This window comes from Miscanthus floridulus, chromosome 5 (genome assembly GCF_019320115.1).
Source record: "Miscanthus floridulus cultivar M001 chromosome 5, ASM1932011v1, whole genome shotgun sequence".
Lineage (NCBI taxonomy): Eukaryota > Viridiplantae > Streptophyta > Magnoliopsida > Poales > Poaceae > Miscanthus > Miscanthus floridulus.
In genome coordinates this window covers 34,361,489-34,386,252 of record NC_089584.1, presented here as the reverse complement: position 1 = coordinate 34,386,252, position 24,764 = coordinate 34,361,489, and the positions used below count along the sequence as shown (strand labels likewise).

Below are 24,764 nucleotides of genomic sequence, written 5' to 3'. Positions count from 1 at the left end.
TCTGTCCTCTCCCCTAAAGCTGAACTAGCCGTTGTAGTCAGGGCGGCGGCGGCGCCGCGGCTGACGCGGCAGAAAGCTGTCAACGTGCCGCGCCGCCCCCAACGGTCACTAGAGAGCAGAAGAGGCTCCGCATTCCCATCCCGAGCCAATCGCCTCTCGCCTTTAAATCCTGCGCCCCACCGCCGCCTCCGCTCCCACCGCTCTCTAATCCGCCGCCTCCCACTCAATCGCCGCCGCCCGCCGAGGAGAAAGGGAGATAGAAAAGGGAGGAACACCCACTCGATCGTCAGCCATGGCCCGGGGAGAGAACCAGGAGTCGCAGACCGGGAACGTGCCCGCCACATCCGCTGAGGCGCCGGGTGCGAAGCCGGCGTCGGCGGGGGCCGGGAAGGGCGCGGAGGGCCAGTCGGTGGTGCGGCGGCTGCAGTCGGAGCTGATGGCGCTGATGATGGGCGGCGACCCGGGCGTGTCGGCGTTCCCGGAGGGGGACAACATGCTCCACTGGGTGGGCACCATCGCGGGCTCCGCCGGGACGGCCTACGAGGGCACCTCCTACCGCCTTGCGCTGGCCTTCACCGCCGAGTACCTGTACAAGCCGCCCAAGGTGCGGTTCGACACCCCCTGCTTCCACCCCAACGTCGACGTGCACGGCAACATCTGTCTCGACATCCTCCAGGACAAGTGGTCCTCCGCCTACGACGTGCGCACCATCCTCCTCTCCATCCAGAGCCTGCTCGGAGGTAACGAGTCGCAACCGGTTCCTTCCTCTGTTCGGTCGGTCCATCGATCTCGTGTGCTCCGCGTCTGCGTGCGTTCCCCTCGATTCTGACGGACGGATTATGCAGAGCCAAACAACGAATCGCCGCTCAACACGCAGGCCGCGGCGCTCTGGGCGAACCGGGAAGGTACGCGATTCGACATCTCGCTTCGTTCTCGTCAACAATCGATCGATTTCGTGTTCTGAATCTCGCTTTGTCGTTTCCTCTCGTTCTTCGTTCTTCAGAGTTCAGGAAGATGGTGGAGAAGCTCTACAAGCCCGCCGCGTAGAGGAGGAGGAGGACAACACCCGGCGCAGATGTCGCCTCGGGTTCTTCAAGCACTGATCTCGCTTGGATCGATCGACAAGAGATTATTAGGTGGATGGGATGGTTTCGTTGGGTTGGTTCCCAGTCTGGTGCTGTAGCAGGAGTATGTGGGCCCCTGGAGCCTGGCGATTCTGTAATTGTTCTTTGAGTTCTGAAATGTTCAGAGATTCATTTTTACAGGACCTGTTTTCGTCCCTTCTTGTTTCATTCTGACTGCGATATGGATATGAACGAATTTAGGAAGTTCGTATGACCGCAATGTTCAAATGGCCTTCATTCGCAGCGTGTTTGTGCGCCGCCTAGACGGAAGGAAACCACTGCTTGATGTTGCCGATTGGTATCAAGGAAAAGCCACTCTTATTTCCTCTTCTAACGCAGTGTTGCTCGGCTGATGTCAAGGATTCAAGGGTCAAATGGACCCTGTCCACCAAAGCGAATCCATACCGACTAGCAAACATTTTGTATAAAAACAAACAAACGAACCGACTAGCGCGGCCTCATTGTCATAATTCCACATCATTCTACAATTTCATTTACACACAGTCCACAAGGAACTCATAATTCCAAAATTGTCTCGGTACCATTTGGACTGGAGCAAAATTGACCGCAATACTAGCTCGTTTACTGAAACAGGAATATGGAAGTGCGTGACCCGAAACAGGAATACAAGCGATGGCAACAATTGTCGCCCACAAACCAGTATGCTCGAGCTCGACACAGGTCTACCCTAGCATCTCCCTAGCATAAACGGCAGTTCTGCAATGAGATAGTGCATCAAATCATTTTTTACATCGGGAGGCTTCCATTTACAAGTTCGTTAGGCAGACCGATACAGCTACCTGAAGCGAAGAACATGCTGTCATCCTTTTGATATGATGCTTGATATCTGCTCAAAGAACATACGGCACATATTCATGCTGAATCTTATGTCTTGCCTCATCCAATCAGCAGATATCCTTTCCAGGGTGCCCAACGAGGAGAGCTTATAGGACCATTCATCAGATTTTTCTAACCAAGTGAGGGTGAAACTGTAACCTGCAGCAGTTTAAACTCTGTAAGGATCAGAATCAATTCATTTATATTACATGACTAGAGAGTAGAGAGTTGAGAGTGAATACGAATGGAATGAAATGAAACCATATGAAAGGTGCTACTTTGTTAACATGTAACTGCCCAAAAAATGATAGTGCCAGCGCAAGCACGAAAAATATAAAGCATAACAGATATGCTAATCCTGAGCTGTAGTAAAACAAGAACATGAGATTCAGCATGAGCAAGTACCACTAGCTTCATGAGAGACTGAAATCGAAAATATTTCTGTTTCATCATTTACTGAGATCTTCATGCGAACTACAGATTGAAGCAGCGAACAAAGCATATGAGCGCCCCGAATTTCGTTTGTCCCATTCCCTGAATCAACAAACACACTGGCTAAATTAATTTCAAGTAATGCAACAAAGTAGTGACAGATTAAATTAAATTTTCACTAACCTGAGATGCACATATGTCTTATAGAGCATTCTAGCTGCAGTATCAGATCAAATCAAGCCACAAGAAGAATTAGTAAACAAAGCTCACTCAAATACTTGTACATGAAAAGGAACTACTCAGATTTCTAAGCTGACCTCTTGAGATTCCTCCGTGGGGCTACTGTGAGGAGCATTTTCACTCAACTGTACCCTCTTTACCTTGCTGTGGGAAAGTGGTGTCTTTCTTTTAGGTGACATTAGAGTTGAATTTTCTAGGATAGATTCAGGTGTTCTGCCAAGAAGACCAGTAGCTTTAGAATTGCTCTTTTCAGCCTTCTCATCTAAGAGCTGCTTCAGCCTCAGAATTTCACTGTCCCTTGCTGCATGAAACAAAAATGAAAATAAGTAAATATTGTGCCACCTAAACCAACTCTGTTTGGAACAAAGGAATACAAAACATAGGAAAGGGAAAAAATGCAGGAATTGGATGGGAATGCAATAGCAAAACTGAGGAGTGGAAAAATAGAGGATTCCCACTGACCATGGCGTTTGGAACACAGGAACGAAAACATAGGAAGCAGTGAGAATTAGAAAATAATAAACACATTATATGTACAATAAAAATGCATTTAATATTCATTGAAGAGGTCCAGAAAACAGGTCCTGTCGGTCATGATGCATAAATATATCATTAATTAAGGGGAATCAGTTCAAAAGGATTAACCCAATTCGTGTCTACTTCTCATAACTAGACAGAAAAAAATAAAAAACATTGTCACAGGTAATAATACTTGGACCAAAGAAACTACTTCTCATGACTAGACAGAAAGGAACTTTGAGATTGGATAGATAGTATTAGGGAAAATTGGATGCATAGCATCGAAAGATCTCATCTTTTGCTATGTAACATTAAAAGATCACTCTTGGCTACATATAGCATCAAAAGATCACTTCTTTTGGAAATTTACCACTTTCCGTCAAATTAGCTAACGCCAGCTGCTCACCGTGAAGGACTGTTGTGCTATGGCCAGGCTATCCATCGCTCGCTACTTTGGTTCAGCAGATAGGGATGCCATGGCTGAGCTCCGACGACCCCAGCCAGGCCAGACGCGGTCCTCTCCAACTCTTCCTCCTAGCTCCTTCCTACTCGTTACCCTGCTGCGGAGCGGAGAGACTACCACTTCCACCTCCTCACTTCCGAACCCAATCCCATCCTCTTCCAATGACGGGACAGCAGCAGGCGGGCTCCCCATCTTCCAGCTCAGCCGGGCTCGCCAGCAGGCAGGACTGGACGATGACGACGAACAGGAAGAGGAGGTGACAGGCGGGGGCGGAGGAGCAGGGTCTTTGTCGTCGTCCGGGCCATGCCAGCAGGATCGACTTCTGGTCCTCTAGCGGCAGCGTCATGGTCTATCCGGTGCTATCCTCGACGAGCCTCCTGTCAAACGACGCTAACGGTCGGGAGCCGTCGCCGCCGCCGCCGCCGCGATGCAACCACGCGTAGTCGTTGATGCAGCCAGACCTCGAGGAGCCACAGGCGGGCATCCCTGGGCGGCAGCATGGCAGCATCACGGTGATGGCCACATAACGCAGCCCTTCACGGTGAGCAGCCGGTGTTAGCTAACTTGATGGAAAATGGTAAATTTCCAAAAGAAGTGATCTTTTGATGCTACATAGCTAAGAATGTATCTTTTGATGGTACATAGCAAAAGATGAGATCTTTCAATGGTATGCACCCAATGTTCCCATAGTATTACTATGAATATCTTCAAGGAATTCCTGACGGGTCTTCTCGAGCTCATCCTGCTTTTCCACCCTGAAAACATCAATTAGCCAAAAATAAAACAGAAGAGAAGGGATATAAGCAACGATATAGGCACCAATTCCTCCCCAAACAACAAAACGTCAAAACCCTAACCCGCGCACAAGCATAACAATTATCATCTTACAGCTTCTCGTTGAGCTCCGCATTGTCTTTGTTGAGATCGCTGACCCAATCTTTCATGGCTGCAACATCAAAACAAAAGGAAAAAAAAATCAAAGCAGGGGAAAAAGAACAAGCTTCTCCCAAAACCCTCCCTCCCATTCCCATAACCCCGCCCAAATTGAGTCCGGCCCGTAGATAGGTTCGGCCGGGACTTATACCATCGTAAAGCTCTTTGAGCTCCGCCTCCCGCTTCCGCTCCAGCCCCTCGTCCAGCAGCTTCCTCTTCTGCGGCGCGGCAATGCATTGAACCGGGAAACAATAATTGCAGTGTCAAACCACCGCGGGCTGGCCATAGAAACGGGATGAGGAAGAAGCGGGCGTGCCCGCGGTACCTTGAGAGCAGTGTACTTCTCGTGGAACTTAGAGTCGAGCCGCTCCATCGGCGCCAGGGACGGATCTAGAAGCTTCTAGACGCGGTTTTGGCTGGAGAGCGGCGGGAGCGGAGGGAGGACAGAGTTTTGGGATTTATTTTTTTTTTTTTTTTTGGATTTGGACCCCCGTGGAGAGTGGAGAACGTTGCTCAGAGGGGGTTTTTTTTTTTGAGTGACGCTCAGAGGAACCTGAGGTCGGTTTTTGGTTCGTTTCCTGCTAAACTAGCCATTTGAGCTGACTAGTCAGCTTAGCTGACGTTGAAACCCGGCATAGTCGGGGTTTCAAATTCTATCCGTTGGGGCTAGGTCTTTTGGATGTTCTTCTCTCACTCTTGTTTCTTACTCTTAAGTTTTTCTCCCATGGGTTAACTTGAGCACCATTGTTTGTCTCAAATTCATAGATGCATTCCTCTTAATAGCGTGGCACACCTATATATACTTAAGAAATAAATATGAAATAAATTTTAACCTTCGCTTGAGCTTCGCTTTGTCCAATTGCTTACCACATTGATCATGCATAATTTAGGGTCTTCATCACTTCACGCTTTTGACATGTGCACCTTGAGCATATGACCTGTGTCGGAGGTTTCAGGTCATTTTTATCATCAAATGTACGTAATTTTTTCTTCACCTTAGCTAGATTCCTCGACCTCCAAACCGTCGATCGTCTTTCACCCCTGCTTAGTACCTCAAAAACATTTTCTTGCTATCTTCACCTTTTCAAACCATCAAGCCATATCAATGCTTCAGACCTTAATTTGAATATCAATTCATTTTGCATGATTGTCTTATGCTTGAACTACATTGTTTCCAACAATAATCCTCACAAGCTTTGACAACAATCTTTAGTATTTGTACTTTGCAAGCTTTATATAGTTGAGACCAATCCATATACAAACCCTCATGTCTCATTTTTTTGATAACACACTTGTTTGCAAACTCTTGCTTCACAATAATCAACATTGGACTCAATTAATATTTATACGATCACAACATATTAATAAAAAACTTGGGACTAAGCATCTACAATCTGCAACTCTCATGAGTTGTAACACACTAAAATTTGACCTAGATTTAGAAATCATTAAAAATTTGAACTTTTAAAAATTTGCATAGGAGATAGCATACATAGCTAACCTAGATAATTTTTACAAATAAAATAACATAGGAACATAAAAATATATGTGTGAAACTTTGTGTGTGAATGATTGCTTGACTTTGTTCAACTTATGGTGGGACCTTTTTGCACTCATGCATTCAAATTTAAATTTGAAATCATTTAAACATATGCATAATTGAGTTAGAAAATAGAAAAGGGAATTGGAAATTGGAAAAAGCCTCACGGGCTCATTCTCTCCCTCCTCTCGGCCCATCGCAACAGCCCATCCCATCCCCTCCTCCCTCCCTCCCTCCCGCACGAGCTGGCCCAGCAGTGCCGCGGCCCAACTCGGCCCGGCCTCGCCTGCTCCCCCTTCTCCCTCCTCTCTCCCACTAACGCCTGGGCCTCGTCCGTCAGCTCCGTCGCCTACCTCGCGGTAGGCAGCCATACGCGGCATAGCACCCGCGTCAATGCCCCCCAGCACCACCCCCGTGCCAGCGTAGCGTCAACGGTGACAGCGAGACCCCACGACGACCCTCTTTTCTCCTCTTCTCCCTCTTCCCCCTCACTATGAACGCGTCAATGGTTGGCGCCATGGTCGCCGCTGTGCCAAGCCGCCAGAGTAGCCGTCAAGGCACTTCGGCGTGCGCATGGGCGAGCGCCAGCCATGGCGATGTGACCAGACGAGGTCAGCGGCGCACTCGCGTGCTGGATAAGGATGACCACGAGAAATATCTCGTCGCTGGGGCACCAGCTAGCCGCCCTATAAATAGGCCGGCCGGTGATGCTCGCGCCTCGCCCTCTCCACCACCAGCTTCGCTGAGGGCAAGTGAAAGGTCCTAATGGCTAGAGGGGGGGTGAATAGCCTAATAAAAATTTCTACAACAACACTTAACAAAAAGGTTAGACAATTATGAGGCGAAGCAAGTGTTGCGCTAGCCTACTCAAAACGCAAGCCACCTACCACAATTCTAGTTTAGATAGTATCTATTCATACAATAGCTATGACACTACCCTATGTTAGTGTGCTCTCAAAGACTAACTAAAGAGCCACACCAACCAAGCAAGCAAGCTCTCACAACTAGCTACACTAAAGTGCTTGACAACTAGTTTGTGATAATGTAAAGAGAGTGATCAAGAAGCTTATACCGCCATGTAGATAAAAGAACCAATCAATCATAAGGACGAATAACAATGAAGACCAATCACCTCGGAATCAATGATGAACATAATAATTTTTACCGAGGTTCACTTGCTTGCCGGCAAGCTAGTCCTTATTGTGGCGATTCACTCACTTGGAGGTTCACGCGCTAATTAGCTTCACACGTCAAACCCTCAATAGGGTGCCGCACAACCAACACAAGATGAGGATCACACAAGCCACGAGCAATCCACTAGAGTACCTTTTGGCTCTCCGCCGGGAAAGATCAAGAACCTCTCACAATCACCACGATCGGAGCCAGAGACAATCACCACTCTCCGCTCAACGATCCTCGCTGCTCCAAGCCGTCTAGGTGGCGGCAACCACCAAGAGTAACAAGCAAAATCCACAGCGAAACACGAACACCAAGTGCCTCTAGATGTAATCACTCAAGCAATGCACTTGGATTCTCTTCTAATCTCACAAAGATGATGAATCAATGATGGAGATGAGTGGGAGGGCTTTGGCTAAGCTCACAAGGTTGCTATGTTAATGAAAATGGCCAAAGGTATGAGCTTCTACTGGCCATGGGGGCTTAAATAGAAGCCTCCACGAAATAGAGCCGTTATACCCCTTCACTGGGCACAACATGGGCTGACCGGACGCTCCAGTCTTGTTGACCAGAAGCTGGACCTTAGCGTCCGGTCGCCCGACGACAACCACGTGTCTCGATCTCAACAATCACTTGAGTTAATCGGACGCTGCGCTATAACTGACCGGACGCTGAGCCACCAGCATCCGGTCATTTCCAGTAAGGTTCCAGAAATGCATTTTGCCCATCGGATGCGTCCAGTCATGCACGACCGGACCCTGCCATCGTCCGGTCAGAGACCCTAGCCTCTGTGCGCTGCCCGATAACAGGACCGGACCTTGCCTCCAGCGTCCGGTCGCTGAACGACTCGGCGTTTGGTCATTTGATAGACGCCAGCGTCTCTACTGTTACAACTGACCGGACACGCCGGTTCCTCTAGGACTAGCGTCTGGTCACCTTGTGACCAGTGAGACTAACTCATTTTCACCTCTAACTTCTTCACCCTTGCTCAAATGTGCCAACCACCAAGTGTATCACCTTGTGCACATGTGTTATAATATTTTCATAAACATTTTCAAGGGTGTTAGCATTCCACTAGATCCTAAATGCATATGTAATGAGTTAGAGCATCTAGTGGCACTTTGATAACCGCATTCTAATATGAGTTTCATCTCTCTTAATAGTATGACTATCAAACCTAAATGTGATCACACTCTCTAAGTGTCTTGACCACCAAAATAAAATAGCTCCTATGGTTTATACCTTTGCCTCGAGCTTTTTATTTTTCTCTTTCTTCTTTCCAAGTCCAAGCACTTGATCATCATCATGACATCATCATTATCATGCTATGATCTTCATTTGCTTCACCACTTGAAATGTGCTACCTATCTCACGATCACTTGATAAACTAGGTTAGCACTTAGGGTTTCATCAATTCACCAAAACCAAACTAGAACTTTTAATCTCCCCCTTTTTGGTAATTGATGACAACCCTTATACAAAGATATGAAATAAAATTCAATTGAATCCATATTGCTTACCCAAGCATATTTACCATATGTAAAAGGATATGGACAAGTTTCATGAACTCTATATGGTAGTAATTGCTCTCCCTACATATATGCTAAGAGTTTGGATTGTAGCTTGCACATATGCTTAGATAGGAAATATAGGAGTCAATGTCTACCAAATGATGCTAAGGTATAAAAGATGGACCTTTGAAGCGTGATACCAATCGGAGTGCACCATTATACCATCCTTAGCACCATGGTTAGCTCTATATCACTTGGAAACAATACTTTGAAAAGATACCACTTGTAAAAACTTACTTGAAAATGAAAGTTATTTAGTGATTTCATTTCACCATTCAATCTTACAACTAGCATACATCACACAAGCATGGATATCAAAATTTAAAACTTGTGCCATGCAAGCAAACATATGAAATGCACATTCAAATGCATCATACAAGTTCATGAGCTTGCTCACCCTACTTGTGTGCTCAAGATTTTAACTGAGTCCTTTCCTTTGTCATATTTCTCTCCCTATGTCAAATTCCCCATGTACTAGTACCTTTGTTATTTCTCTTGTTATTTCTCCTCCTATCACTTATATCTTTGTTTCTCTCTCTCTCTTTGTCATCAATGACCACAAAGGCTTAAAAAGTAGATAATACCACTTGTAGGGTCGAGATTATCAATGTCAATCAATGGGGTGGGGATTATTTTCCCAAATTTAGTCCAATCTAGATCGTTTGCTAAAGATATTTAACTCGGTTTGATCCAAGGACAAGCTTCTTCACACCTCCAAATAAGGGTTATCTTGTACCATGTTGAGTTAAACACTTAGAGCATATTTTCTAGATCAAACACTAGGTTTACAAGCCCATAAATATGTCATATGCTACCACTAGATTAAGTCAAGCATAGAAGCAATAGTGATACCATATAAACATCAAATTCATTTGATTTTCATGAATGAGCCTAATAAAATTGAACCACTAGAAAGGTCCTAATAAAATTGAAAATGTGACTAGATGCACTAAACATGTCCTTAGCAAGGATGTATGTCATGCCAATCAACTTTTACCTTGGATTGCTCGAAGGAGAGGCATGTCATATAAGTGAGGGGTGCATCAACATATATTTGAGAAATCCAATATGTTCAACTCATTCCTTAGCTTGCAAAATCTTTTCTCATCCAATGGCTTGATGAATATATCGTCAAGTTGATCTTCGGTGCCTACACTCTCAATACAAATGTCCCATTTTTGTTGGTGTTCTCTTATAAAATGGTGGCGGGCATCAATGTGCTTTGTTCTTGCATATTGAACCGGATTGTTGGTCAACTTGGTTGCACTCTCATTATCACATAGCAATGGCACTTTCTTGAACTTGATTCCAAAGTCACTCAAAGTGGCCTTCATCCAAAGTACTTGTGCACAACAACTACCGACGAATATGTATTCAACTTCAGCGGTTGATAATGCAACACTATTTTGCTTCTTTGATGACCATGAAATAAGTGATCTTCCTAACAATTGACATATGCCCGAGGTGCTCTTCCTTTCAACCTTGCATCTCGCATAATCCGAGTTAGAGTAACCAACTAGCTCAAACTTTGCTCGTTTGGGATACCACAAACCAACATTTAGTGTATGCTTCAAGTACCTCAACATTCTCTTTGTAGCCTTCAAATGACTTTCTCTTGGTGAGGCTTGAAATCTTGCACACATGCATACACTAAACATGACATCCGGCCTTGATGCGGTCATATAGAGTAGGCTTCCAATCATAGACCGATACAACTTTTGATCCACCATGTTTCCACTTGCATCACTATCTAAGTTGCCATTGGTTCCCATTGGTGTGTTAATGGCTTTACTATTAATCATTCCAAACTTCTTGATCATGTCCTTGATGTACTTGCCTTGACTCACAAATGTACCAATCTTCAATTGCTTGATTTGGAGACTAAGAAAGTAACTCAACTCTCCAATCATGGACATTTCAAACTCATTAGCCATCATTTTTCCAAACTCGTCACAAAAATCTTGATTGGTTGATCCAAATATGATATCATCAATATAGATTTGCAACACAAATAAATCTTTTCCAATCTTCTTGATGAAAAGAGTGGTGTCAACCTTTCCCATTGTGAACCCTTTAGAGAGTAGGAAATCCCTCAATCTCTCATACCATGCTCTAGGTGCTTGCTTCAAACCATACAATGTCTTCTTCAACTTATACACATGGTCGGGCTTCTTATCATCTTCAAAACCGGGAGGTTGCTCAACATATACTTCTTCATTGATGTAACCATTGAGAAATGCACTTTTGACATCCATTTGATAGAGCTTGATGTAGTAGGCACAAGCATAGGCTAGCAAGATTCTTATTGCTTCCAATCTAGCAACTAGGGCATATGTTTCTCCAAAGTCAAGACCTTCAACTAGTGTATAGCCTTGTGCTACCAATCTTGCTTTGTTCCTTACCACTATCCCATCTTGATCTTGCTTGTTTCTAAAGACCCATTTGGTTCCAATCACATTGTGTCCCTTTGGTCTTTCTACCAACTCCCATACTTGATTTCTTGTAAAATTATTCAACTCTTCATGCATAGCATTCACTCAATCAACATCCTTCAATGCTTCATCTATCTTATTTGGTTCAATGGATGACACGAATGAGAAATGCTCACAAAATGAAGCCAATCTTGATCTAGTTTGCACACCTTTTGAAATATCACCAATGGTAGTGTCCAATGGATGATCCCTTACAACATTGGTTGGTTAGAGGATTGGAACTTGATTGCTTGCACTTGCTTGATCATTGGGTTGAGATGATGTACTAGCCACTTGATCTTGTTTATTATCATGAGATCCACTTGCACTAACTTGATTTGTATCATCTTACACATTTGAGTTAGAGAGCACTTGCACTTGATCATCTTCATCATCATTCACCAACATCCATGTTCTTCATGGCATTTGAAAGTTGAATGCCTCTAACATCTTCCAAGTTCTTATTCTCTACTTGTGAACCCTTGGTTTTATCAAATTCAACATCATGAACTTCCTCAAGAGTACCACTATCCAAATTCCAAACTCTATATGCTTTGCTTATAGTGGAATAGCCAAGTAGGAATCCTTCATCACATTTCTTGTCAAACTTGCCCAATCTTATGCCTTTCTTCAAGATATAGCATTTGCAACCAAAGATCCGAAAATATGCAATGTTGGGCTTTCTACCATTTAAAAGCTCATATGATGTCTTCTCTTTCAATGGGTGATAATAGAGACGGTTGCTACAATAACAAGCCATGTTGATAGCTTTGGCCCAAAAGGATTGACTCATATTGTACTCACTAAGCATAGACCTTGCCATATCAATGAGTGTTCTATTTTTCCTCTCAATGAGACCATTTGATTATGGATTGTACTTGGCTAAGAATTGATGTCTAATTCTAAATTCATCACACAACTCATCAATTCTAGTGTTTTTGAACTCACTACCATTATCACTTCTAACTCTCTTGATGGTTGTTTCAAACTCATTGTGAATGCCCTTGACAAATGATTTAAATATTGCAAACACATCACTCTTGTCCACTAGAAATAATACCCATGTGTATCTAGTGTAATCATCCACTATAATAAAGCCATATTTGTTACCACCGATGATAGTGTATTGTGTTGGTCCAAACAAATCCATGTGCAATAACTCAAATGCTTTGCTAGTGCTCATCATGCTTTTCTTAGGATGGGTGTTTCCAACTTGTTTTCCGGCTTGACAAGAGCTACAAAGCTTATCTTTTTCAAACACAACATCTTTCAAGCCTCTAACCAAGTCATGCTTAACCAATCTATTCAATTGTTTTATTTCAACATGACCAAGCCTTCTATGCCATAACCAACCCATGCTAGACATAGTGAACAAGCATGTTGATAATCTAGCTTCACTAGCATTGAAATTAACCAAGTATAGATTCTCATATCTAAAGCCTTTGAAGATCAAGTTAGAGCCATCTACACTTATGATTCAACATGCTTCTTTTTAATTTATTCATCAAGCAAAGAGGAATGAGCCTTTTTAAGCTTTTTGTGAGCTTTGCCAAATTTCTCATTGGCTTCCTCTAGCCTCTCATGAGATGCATTGATCTCATCAAAGGCTTGCTTAAGGGCTATTAGTTCCTTACGCAAGCTTTTGCATTCCCTTCTCTTGATGTCAAAGTATTCTTTAGCATCTTCTAGCATGTCAAATAATTCATCTTTAGTAGGTTCATCATTATCACTATCACTATCATTTTCATTTTTATGTTCATTTTCATCATCATGTTCTTCATCACTTTCATCATCACAAGATTGTACCTTAGTGGCCTTAGCCATGAAGCATGATGAAGATTCGAAGAGAGAGGGCTTCTCATTGATGGCAATGCTTGCAAGAACCTTCTTCTTGGTAGTCTTGTTATCATCACTATCATCATCATCATCACTTGAGGAGGCATCACTATCCCAAGTGACTATATATGAACCACCCTTCTTCTTCTTGAATGTCATCTTGTCCTTCTTCTCTTTCTTTTCCTTCTTATCCTTCTTCTTGTTCTTCTTATTGTCATCATCGTTGTTGCTATTATATGGACATTGAGCAACGAGATGATCTTTGCTTCCACATTTGAAGCACCTTCTTGACTCTTCTTTATTCTTGGATGAAGACTTCTTTTTTCTAGCACGGTAGCCTTTCTTCATCATGAACTTGCCAAATTTCTTGATAAAGAGAGCCATCTTCTCATTATCATCATCATCCCATGAATCATCTTCTTCACTTGATGTTTCTTGCTTAGCTTTGCCCTTAGATGATGTGGCTTTAAATGCCATGCTCTTCTTCTTGTCATCCTTCTTTTCATCTTTCTTCTCCTTCTTCTCTTCCTTCTCATCATCATCTCTATATGTGTCATCGGTCATTATGTCTCCTAATACTTGGTTTGGTGTCATGGTATCCAAACCGCTTCTCACTAGAATAGTAACCAATGTGCCAAATCTTGAGGGTAAGCATCTCAAGAACTTGTGAGAGAAGTCCTTGTCCTTCACCTCTTCTCTAAGTGCTTTTAGATCATTGACAAGCACTTGAAGTCTATGAAACATTTTCGGCATACTCTCATCCTCCTTCATCTTAAAGCTTGCAAACTTCTCCTTGAGAATGTAAGCCTTTGCACCTTTCATAGCTTGAGTGCCCTCAAATAATTCTTCCAACTTCTTCCAAGCTTCATGTGCCATCTTAATATTCTTGATTTGCTCAAATGTTCTCTCATCAATTGCATCATGAATAGCACTTAGAGCAATGTCATTGTTTTGGAGAAGCACTTCTTCGGCCGCGGTGGGATTCTCCGGATCACCAATCTCAATTTTAGTTTCTACCACCTTTCACACCTTTCTATTAATTGACTTGATGTGTGTGGTCATCTTTGACTTTCAATAAGGATAATTTGTGCCATCAAATTGGGGTGGCTTCTTGGTGTTGTTGATTTGAGCCATTTTTACACCGAAGGTTGTTAAGCCTCAAATCACGGTGACCTCGGCTTTGATACCACTTGAAAGGTTCTAATGGCTAGAGCGGGGGTGAATAGCCTAATAAAAATTTCTACAACAACACTTAACAAAATGGTTAGACAATTATAAGGCGAAGCAAATATTGCGCTAGCCTACTCAAAACGTAAGACACCTACCACAATTCTAGTTTAGATAGTATCTATTCACATAATAGCTATGACACTACCCTATGTTAGTGTGCTCTCAAAGACTAACTAAAGAGCCACACCAACCAAGCAAGCAAGCTCTCACAACTAGCTACACTAAAGAGCTTGACAACTAGTTTGTGGTAATGTAAAGAGAGTGATCAAGAAGGTTATATCGCCGTGTAGATAAAAGAACTAATCAATCACAAGGATAAATAACAATGAAGACCAATCACCTCAGAATCAATGATGAATACAATAATTTTTACCAAGGTTCACTTACTTGCCGACAAGCTAGTCCTTGTTGTGGCGATTCACTCACTTGAAGGTTCATGCGCTAATTGGCTTCACACGCTAAACCCTCAATAGGGTGCCGCACAACCAACACAAGATGAGAATCACAGAAGCCATGAGCAATCCACTAGAGTACCTTTTGGCTCTCCACCGGGAAAGGTCAAGAACCCCTCACAATCACCATGATCAGAGCCAGAGACAATCACCACTCTTCGCTCAACGATCCTCGCTGCTCCAAGCCATCTAGGTGGTGGCAACCACCAAGAGTAACAAGCAAAATCCACAGCGAAACACGAACACCAAGTGCCTCTAGATGTAATCACTCAAGCAATGCACTTGGATTCTCTCCCAATCTCACAAAGATGATGAATCAATGATGGAGATGAGTGGGAGAGCTTTGGCTAAGCTCACAAGGTTGCTATATCAATGAAAATGGCCAAAGATATGAGCTTCAACCGGCCATGGGGCTTAAATAGAAGCCCCCACGAAATAGAGCCGTTGTACCCCTTCACTGGGCACAACACGGGCTGACCGGACGCTCTGGTCTTGTTGACCGGACGCTGGACCTCAGCGTTCAGTCACCCGACGATAGCCACGTGTCCCGATCTCAACGGTCACTTGAGTTAACCAGACATTGTGCCATAACTGACCGGATGCTGAGCCACCAGCGTTCGGTCATTTCCAGTAAGGTTCTAGAAATGCATTTTGCCCATCGGACGCATTCGGTCATGCACGACCGGACCCTACCATCATCTGGTTAGAGACCCTAGCCTCTGTGCACTGCCCGACAATAAGACCGGACCCTGCCTCTAGCGTCCGGTTACTGAACAACCCGACGTCCGGTCATTTGACAGACGCCAGCATCCCTGTAGTTACAACTGATCGGACACGTCGGTTCCTCTAGGACCAGCATCCGGACACCTTGTGACCAGTGAGACTAACTCCTTTTTACCTCTAACTTCTTCACCCTTGCTCAAATGTGCCAACCACCAAGTGTATCACCTTGTGCACATGTGTTAGCATATTTTCACAAACATTTTCAAGGGTGTTAGCATTCCACTAGATCCTAAATGCATATGTAATGAGTTAGAGCATCTAGTGGCACTTTGACAACCGCATTCTGATACGAGTTTTACCCCTCTTAATAGTATGGCTATCAAACCTAAATGTGATCACACTCTCTAAGTGTCTTGACCACCAAAACAAAATAGCTCCTATGGTTTATACCTTTGCCTTAAGCTTTTTATTTTGCTCTTTCTTCTTTCCAAGTCCAAGCACTTGATCATCATCATGGCATCATCATTATCATGCTATGATCTTCATTTGCTCCACCACTTGGAATGTGCTGCCTATCTCATGATCACTTGATAAACTAGATTAGCACTTAGGGTTTCATCAATTCACCAAAACCAAACTAGAGCTTTTAGCAAGAACACCTCACCTCTCCCTCCTCTTCCCCTTTCCCCTCCTCTTTCCCTTTTCCCTAGTTTGGGAGTCTACCGTCGCCATCAGCGTCGCCCCATCTCTTCTTCTTCTCTACTGTGTCTCTGGTCGATTGGAGCGACCGATGAGTCCCCAAGCTTCTATTTTTCCTTTTTCTATAGATAGTTGGTAGCTTAGGTCTCTATAGTGCGCTGCCCACATGAGCCCTGCTCCGTTGAGCCGCCATGGCTGTTGGCCATCACCAACAAGGACACCCCAGGGCACATCACCACCCCCCATTGCACTTCTTGTTCACCCGCACACACGTACACGTAGTTAGCTGAGTAGTATAGGAACTCTAGGGCTAAGTCTAGTGCACAGTGCCGCCGTGACCACTCCGGTGAGCCACCACCGTCATCATGGGCACCTGTTGCTGACGGCAACCCCGCCACCGGGTATGGCATGACCCCACGGACCCCGTCCACCTTTCATCCACCACCTCTGAGGGCTGACACCGCCGACGTAAGCCGTTTCGGCGAGCCTAGCTCCCCCTCCCATGTTTCATCACTGACACGACCACTTCTGTCCGCCACCATCCCCCCCCACACACACTCTATCTCCACCAGGTGGGACCAGGAGGAAATGATGATGTCGTCCCCCTCCGTCCCCGTTAGTTCCTCCCTCTCTCCCTCTCCTTCACTAACACGTGGGCCCATGGCTTTAACGTCGACACCGTCATCACTACTGACACAAGCAGGTGGCCCACCTGTCACACACACAGCGCGGGGTACACTTTAGAAAATGCTGGATACACCCCGCTAGTGTACATAGAGAGTTAGAAATGTATTTTCCTAGCTTAGAAAAATTCTCAGAAAATTTGTAAATAAACTAGATGCATTAAGAAAATTAACCATGTAGTTTGCACCTATTTTTATGCACCAGAAAATGCATGTAAAATTCCCCCTAGTTAATTAGCTATAGAATAAATTTCTAAAATACATAACTTTTAAACCCTAACTCCTTTTTGCATGAAACCACTTCTAAAATTCATCTAAAATCAAACCCTACCATTTGCACCTAGTGCCACCATATAGTTCTATGTTTGTTTTTGTCTTTTCTTTCGTGTATAGAGGTAGTCTTATTCGACCAATACGTCCGACAGACGATGGTAATCGTCAAGAGGACGAAGACCTAAATTTCATAGACGTGTCGGAAGGTGAGAACGACGAAGGTAGGTCCTAGCTCCCCTGCCTACCATCTTGCTTTAAACCACTGAAATGCTAGAACATGACTATGACTAGATTTAGGGATAATAATGGAACCTAAAATTTGTTAAACCTAAAACTAAACCCCAACATGGGATGAATAGTGGTAAACTACAAAGGTAGTTTATCATGGCAGGGATGCCAAGAGAGGATTCCTATGGGAGATACTTGCCTCGATCACATAAGGACCGGTTCGTAGTCCCTCTCGCCTAGTGAGTTATTTCATACAACGACGTGTCTATATGGGTAGGCTTGATCTCACACCCCGTTAGATAGAGGTATAATATCTACTAGGAGGCCGGTGCAGGCAATAGATTGTCAGGAGCCGATACGGGGGATAGGTTTTCTTCTGTATCCCGTTGGCGTGGATGCTATATGATCTTCCACGTTGAGCTTTTGGTTTTTAGGCCACGTCCGAGCCACTACTTTCTTGGTCGTGTTCGAGCCATTTATCTTTTGTGGTAATTTGGTATCATCATGTTTGGGGGGATTTGGTATCTTTCCGGTTTTGTGTTCCAACCCCTGAGAAGCCATAATAGAGTTATATGGACATCTAAGGTCGCGTACATTCGGATACGAGGTTTCATTAGGTCTATTTTGTCCACTGATCATGGATGAGGTTGCACCTATCATGTGGGGAAATTTGTAGACCTCTACAGAGTTTATTAAATCTATTCGAATAGCACGTCCTTGAATAGGCAAATGCTAGGATGGGATACTATGATTAGCCTTACTTTTATGTGTAATGAAACTGGTAATAGAATTGATGTTAACCCGGACACTAGTGGGAATGGTAATACTCCGCTAGGACCCCACCCTTAATTATTGAAAGGACCTAGGATGCCACCTAAAGGGGGGTGAATAGGCATTTCTGAAAAATAACACCTTCGAATGCCGAAAAGATTAGAGTGAGAGCTTCTAATTACTTGGAAGTAAAGTAACCCCTCATGAGCTAACCACAGAGTATATAACAAATACTAAATAAATATAAGAGCCATGACCCTGCAACACAGAGATTAGAGCGAAGAACAACTCAATTCAGCACAGGCTCGGCGCACCAAGCACCAAACTTGTTGCCTTTGATTCCAAACTTTTTCTCCAAGTTACAGGGACCTACTAAGAGTTGTATTTCACATGATACACCTACACACAAGCTAGCGCAACCCAAGTGGATAAAAATATCAAATGAGAGAGAATTGAGAAATGATATTTATTTTATCGAAGTTTAGACTTTGTCGAGTCCTACTCTCCGTTGAGTGGGCTGCGAGCAACCTAAGAAGGTCAGCTCTAGAGGACACACGAAGGTCACTCTAGCCAGAGTCTTTTCCAACTCTTTTTCCTAATTCCACTAGTTGATTCCTTCCCTTGCGGAGGTGGAATCGACCGTTACAAACTTTTCGAGGCACACCACAATCTCTTGGGTGCTCTCCGATGACGCCTAGCTATCTAGGACCGAAGAGTCTAAGAGTAACAAATGCAAATCACGAGATCGATAATATGCACATGTGCTCGAGTGGTGGCTTGCTCTTAATTTTGAATTTTTCTCAACCCACAAGTTAGATTTGGCAATAGGAATCAATCACTCACTAAGAGAGGGTTCGAGAGTGCTCTAAAGGCTAAAAAAACATGTACGAATATTAGCAGAATCAGCAGCCTTCAAAGTTGAAGGCTTGGGGGTATTTATAGCCTCTTTGAAAAACTAGCCGTTGAGCTCAGGACGTGCATACACACCGCATATCCGGTATGACTTGCACCGCGCCAAAGTTAGAGAGTTAAAAGCAGGCGAGGCGTCGAAACTCCCAACGCTCGTCGGGACTTCTGACTCTTGGAACTCCCAACAATTGCCAAAACTTCCGACAAACCAAACTTGAGAACACAAAAGATGTCGCTGTGACCATGCTCATACCGGACATGTCCGGTAGGCATAGCTCGGCCACAGCAAGGAGAGTTAGCTCTTGTGTGTCTCTCTCACTCAAACCTCACATGGGTTGGCCTGAGCCCTTATGAATAATCATCTATCAACATGATGCATCCCTCTTAATAGTACGACATACCTATTTACTCAAGATTAAATGAAAAAGAAATTTAAACCTCTTGAGTTGTTTTTCTTCAAATCTAAATGCCATAGCTCTCAATCTTCATCAAGTGAGGGTGTCAACATGTCAACTTTGATTTTCTTCTTGACCATAGCCACCTTGAGTATGTGACTTGATTCCATTCAATAGATGTGAATTTACTTTAAATGTATCAAGTCACTTCCAATAATTTATCCAATATAGATTTGATCCTCCACCTCAATATGATCATCATGGCCTAATTGGTACTTCAACTAAATGCAAGTACTTTCTTCTTCACCCTAGCTAGGTTCTTCGGCCACCAAGCCGTCACTTGCCCTTCACCCTTGCTTAGTACCTTGAAGCCTTTCCTTGCTATCTTCACCACCTCAAGCCATCAAGTCACACCTTGTGTTGAATCATCCATTAAGCTCATAATTCATTCTTTTATTTGTATAGTTGTCTTTTAATGTAGCAAGCTACAACTATGAGACCATTCCATATGCGATCCCTCATGTCTCACTTAATTATTTCTCACGTGCTTGCTTTCATATGATTCATCGAAATCCCACAATGAATAAGCCTTGCATGAGTTTCATTTGGATTGTTGTCTTGTGTTTGAACTAGATTGTTTATACAACAACACATCATTTTGGCTTTCATCAAATACATATGAGATTACCCATTTTCTGTCCAACACTTAGCAAACGGGTTAGACCTTTAATCACGTTGTCATTCAATCATCTAAAACCCACTAAAGGGCTAGATGCACTTTCAATTATAATCACCACTACACTTATATTTCCACCCTATGGTTAGGGCTTGTTAAGTACATATGTACTCACCCGTTGTTGGCTCACAGACCTCGGCACAGAAGAAGACTATGACTTCGAAGATGAAGCGTACCTCAAGGATTAGGTTTCCCGTAAGGAGATACGATCGTAGGAATGTGACATCGAGGCTAGGGTTTCGCCCACGCTCAAGTTGTTTGTGTAATAGGATGCCGCTTCGCTGTATAATAATCCCGCTTTAGAAGCCACCAATAATGTCATTTCACGGTCGTAGCCTTCTGCTAGATATGTAGCCAATGATCATGCCCCTTGGGCTACTGTTGTAAGACCCTATTTTTAGATATTAATAAAGCTCGAAACCTTTTAATATATATATTTGTGTATCATCCCTGTGATTAGTGCATATTTGTGCGTGATCCTAACACAAATACAGATGCATTGAGGACTCTCAAATTGAGGGGCCGACATATTATTAGTCCCTTAATCGTGCTATCATTTAATTCACCAAAACCTACTTAGGACTTAGGTGCACTTTCAAGGGTGTTGCTCTAGAGATTGAACAACAACTATGGTCGCACCATCATCCCCTTATCCTCCTTCCAAAAGGTCTTGATGTTGGCATGTAGGTATTGTCCTTCTACGACATTAGAGCACGAAGGCAAATTGAGTCAACAGCAACAAATGCAATAATTATACACATCACAACTCTCATCTGGAAATTATTGGGGGCACTTGTAGAACACCTTCTCCTTGCTCACGCACCTAATCACCCGGATCTTGCACATTGGACAGTCGTTCGAGGAAGGTAGCAGGCCTAGCCAAAACTGGAGCTTCCTGCTGCTATGATCGCCAGCTCTAGCAACAAGTCGTTGACGCCATCGAATGCACTCGCCACCACTAGATCCACTGTCGTCGCCTACCTAGGGCTAAGGTTCATCACAGTGGGGAGAAGAGGTGAGAGGGTGGACTGGTTGAGTTCAACTAGGCAGTCGGTCCACTTAAGTGAGAAGAGACAGGGGCAAGATGGTCCATACAAAACTGTCCGCCGTGTACGTACACCTATAGGTGGGTCCAATCTGGCATCGGGCGTAGAAAATGTCAAACTTGAAGAACACTTATAATAGTAACGGTATCTTTCCAATATCGCGAAAGACATTTCTCTAAATTTGCAAAAATTAAATGACATCATTTGAATTAACCCTTATTTTTTTCTAGTTTCACTGTCATAGTGAGTAAGCTGTTCGGTTGATAGTTTCTGCGGCTGATAAGTCGACTGAAGCTGATTTGTTGTTTGAAAGAAAAGTACTGTTTTATAGTTGTACTGATAATTTAAAACGAACAGGATGCAACTCCTGTGGTCGCGGTAGTGGATTGAGAACAGCAAGTGGGCAGAGAGCTCGGCTTCCACCGAAACAAACACCACATCGGCGTTGCCGGGTTGAGCTCTGCCTACCTGGCCAGTCCGATGGTCCAGAACTTCAGATCGCATCGCACCATGACCCAACCCATCATCACCAGCCAGCCACCGCCCACTAGCCCAACCCTCGTGCCAAGCTGCCAATCTTCTACTGCAAAAGGGTCCCACTCGTCATCCTACGATTGAAGCACGTGGCAGAGAGGAGGGGAAAATTTCTCGCCGACGGCAGGTACCTGATATATCTATTCCTCGACGCCACCGCCGCCTCCGCCGTCTTCCCTCCTCGCCCAGATCCAAATCCGAACCCCGATCCGCGCGCGCATGAATTTCTTCAGCTCCGTCTTCTCCGCCCCTGCCGAGGAGGACGGCGAGGAGCCGCAGCAGGAGGGCGAGCAAGAGCCGGCGGCCCAAGAGTCCGGCGGAGGGTGGATTTTCGGCAGGCCTGATCGATACGCTCAAGGAGGAGATCGAGGAGCAGCGGAAAGTGAATGAGTCGGCCGCCGCCGCGGAGGCGGAGGAGGCCCAGAGGAGGGATGATGGGGAGGCTGCCCCCGGAGGCGGGTGGATCTTCGGCGGGCTGATCAAGACGCTCGCGGAGGAGATTGAGGCCCAGCGCAAAGAGCAGGAGGCCATTGCAGCCGCCGCCGCGGAGGAGGAGGCGGAGCTCGAGCGGGGAGCAGAGGCTGATGCGGCGGTGGATGAGGAGGGAGAATCTTCTGGCGGCGGGTGGAGCTTTGGCGGCCTGATCAAGACGCTGGCGGAGGAGATTGAGGCGCAGCGCAATGAGCAGGAGGAGGCTGCCGCCGCGGCGGGGGAGGACGGAGAGCGGGGAACATATGCGGAAGCGACGGCGGCGGATGGGGAGGAGGGGGACCAGGCTGGGGAAGGCTCAGACGGCGGGTGGAGCTTCGGGGGCCTGGTGAAGACGTTCGCGTCGCGGTCGGAGTCGGTGCTGGGAGGCTACCGACGCGACCTCGAGGACCTCGGCTCGGGGCTCCGCCTCGAGACGGCCGCGCTCCGGGCCGCCGCCGCTCGCGCCGCCTCGGCGCTACCTGGCGCGCTGGAGGCCGGTGCGTCCGCCGCCTCCGACAGGCTCGAGTCCGTCGGTCAGGCCGTCGACGACCTCGGTGCCGCCGCCGCCGGCCTCCTCTCGCATGCCAACGAGGCCCTCCGGTCCGCCGAAGCCGATGGTGACGATGGCGACAGTGCCCCCCGCCCCTCCGACGCCTCTGCTTCCGGTGCCTCCTGGCGCGCCTCCTTGCCGACGAAGAAGTATACCAGGTTCGAGGCCCAGGTCTTGGCGCTGCGCGCGGACCCTGCTACGTTCACCGAGGAGCCCGAGGACTCTGAGGGCTTTGGTAGATGGAGTGCCTCGTTCTCAATTGACGAGATGAGGGAACAGATAGAGGCGGTGCTCCATGAAAGCCCTGGATTGGAGAGCTTTGTGGAGAGGCTTGTGCCGTCAGTTGTGGATTATGAGACATTCTGGTCCCGGTATTTCTTTGCAGTTGATAAGCTCAAGCAGGCAGAGGATGTCCGCACAAAACTCGTGAGCAGGGCCATGTCGAAGGAGGAGGATGAAGAACTCAGCTGGGATGTCGATGATGATGATGATGATGTTGAAGAAGTCAATACCAGTGATCACAAAGAAGGCACAAACTCTATGGTAGATAAGAAAGAGGAGCAAACAGCGGAGCCTGTTAACTTTGAAACAGAGGGCAATAGGAAACAAGCAGCAGCAGTTGAAAATGACTCAGCAGAATATAAGGAGGTTGCTTTGGCTGCAGCCAAGGATGGTAATGGTGAATCAAGTGTTGAAGCATCGACACCAAAGGCAAGCGATGGGACGGGACGAGAAGAGAAAACCGAAGCTGGTGACTCATCTAAGGGGGGTGATTTCTCAGTGGTGTCACAACCATCAGTTCAGGAGGAAGATCTTAGCTGGGAGGAGATTGAGGACGTCGGTGATCATGATGAGAAGAATGGGGCCAGACAACAGTCAAGCTCTGTCAGCAAAGTGGAGGATCTCCGAAAACGTCTTAATTCCATGGAAGATGATGATGAGGACCTAAGTTGGGATGTCGATGAGTAGAAAGAACATGCACAGTCCTGAACTGAGTTTGTTTTTGAAGAGAGAGCCCAGAACTGAGTTATCTGAAGGACTTCTAAATTAGAGACACTGCCATAGTTTTGCCTCCTTAAGCATGAATTGAATCTGTATGGTCCAGATGAAGATGCTCTGTAGATGGATTGGCACGATTGAACATTGGGACGAGACACCGGTGATTCAAATTCAGTGGGGGGCTGTATGTTTGATTAGTCTCCTTACAAGAACCCGATAGAATGCTAGTGTTTTTGTTTAAGTGTTGGTATTTTGTTTCCACACAGCATACATTTGTCGCAAGTCCAACATGTACCACTTTCCTGTTTGAATATGACACAGAGATCATTTACATGTGTACTCAGATTTACATGGTACACATCAAACTTGTGAACTATTCAGCCAATGTGCTTGCAGTTCATGCTGTGCTATTAGTGGATAGGTAGTTTATGTGAACAGTAATAATCACTTGAAATAACTATATTATTATTATGCAGGTCCTGCCTGTTCTACTTCAGAAGTTTTTTTTTGGCCTTTTTCTGTTATTGTCACTGGTTATTTGAGCTTTAAGGTCACCACGGGATGTGTTTTATTTTTCGATATTAAATCTAAAATTTGCACGGAAGCTCTCGTAAGTGGTTTAGTGATCGCCAGAACTCCAGATAACCAGAAAGTTTCATACAGAGCAATGATATCCTCTTCTTGGCCCATTAATTTGGAATGCGCTGACGGGTTTATTACTCAAGGTAACGGAGAACCAGAGACATCAGGCTGAATCCGGTCCAAATACGAGCCATGATTTTTTTTTTCGAAACCACCAGCCATGAATTTTGATTGATCATGTAACTAGGTAAATACCCGTGCGTTGCAACGAGAAAACATAATGTCACAAGAACATATGTACGAGTGTGTGTTGTACTGTCATCACATATATTACAAAGAAC

The 24,764-nt window shown here is 45.0% G+C and overlaps 2 protein-coding genes and 1 pseudogene across 2 annotated transcripts; 2 read left to right on the top strand and 1 right to left on the bottom strand.

The window, feature by feature from the left end:
- The first annotated feature begins 113 nt into the window (after positions 1-113).
- On the top strand, positions 114-1,262 carry LOC136449815 (ubiquitin-conjugating enzyme E2 20-like). The gene is made up of 3 exons (XM_066450013.1): positions 114-740; positions 846-905; positions 1,004-1,262. The coding sequence occupies exons 1-3, from the start codon at positions 293-295 to the stop codon at positions 1,045-1,047; spliced, it is 552 nt and encodes a 183-aa protein (XP_066306110.1). The 5' UTR covers positions 114-292; the 3' UTR covers positions 1,048-1,262.
- Positions 1,263-1,574: 312 nt separating this feature from the next.
- LOC136451931 (uncharacterized) lies at positions 1,575-5,089 on the bottom strand. The gene is made up of 8 exons (XM_066452606.1): positions 4,874-5,089; positions 4,700-4,766; positions 4,504-4,561; positions 4,312-4,370; positions 2,711-2,934; positions 2,577-2,610; positions 2,367-2,495; positions 1,575-2,120 (listed from the first exon to the last, which is right to left on the bottom strand). The coding sequence occupies exons 1-8, from the start codon at positions 4,919-4,921 to the stop codon at positions 1,945-1,947; spliced, it is 795 nt and encodes a 264-aa protein (XP_066308703.1). The 5' UTR covers positions 4,922-5,089; the 3' UTR covers positions 1,575-1,944.
- Positions 5,090-21,747: 16,658 nt separating this feature from the next.
- Positions 21,748-24,332, top strand: LOC136451930 (uncharacterized; annotated as a pseudogene).
- Positions 24,333-24,764: the final 432 nt, after the last annotated feature.

Bases quoted from the DNA above. Each gene is read 5' to 3' on its own strand.
- LOC136449815 (XM_066450013.1), top strand. From the start codon at position 293: ATGGCCCGGGGAGAGAACCAGGAGTCGCAGACCGGGAACGTGCCCGCC. The intron at 741-845 runs GTAACGAGTCGC...CGGATTATGCAG, and splicing joins CATCCAGAGCCTGCTCGGAG to AGCCAAACAACGAATCGCCG. The intron at 906-1,003 runs GTACGCGATTCG...TTCGTTCTTCAG, and splicing joins GCTCTGGGCGAACCGGGAAG to AGTTCAGGAAGATGGTGGAG.
- LOC136451931 (XM_066452606.1), bottom strand. From the start codon at position 4,921: ATGGAGCGGCTCGACTCTAAGTTCCACGAGAAGTACACTGCTCTCAAG. The intron at 4,562-4,699 runs GTATAAGTCCCG...TTGATGTTGCAG, and splicing joins GCTCAAAGAGCTTTACGATG to CCATGAAAGATTGGGTCAGC. The intron at 2,611-2,710 runs GTCAGCTTAGAA...CTGATACTGCAG, and splicing joins CCACGGAGGAATCTCAAGAG to CTAGAATGCTCTATAAGACA.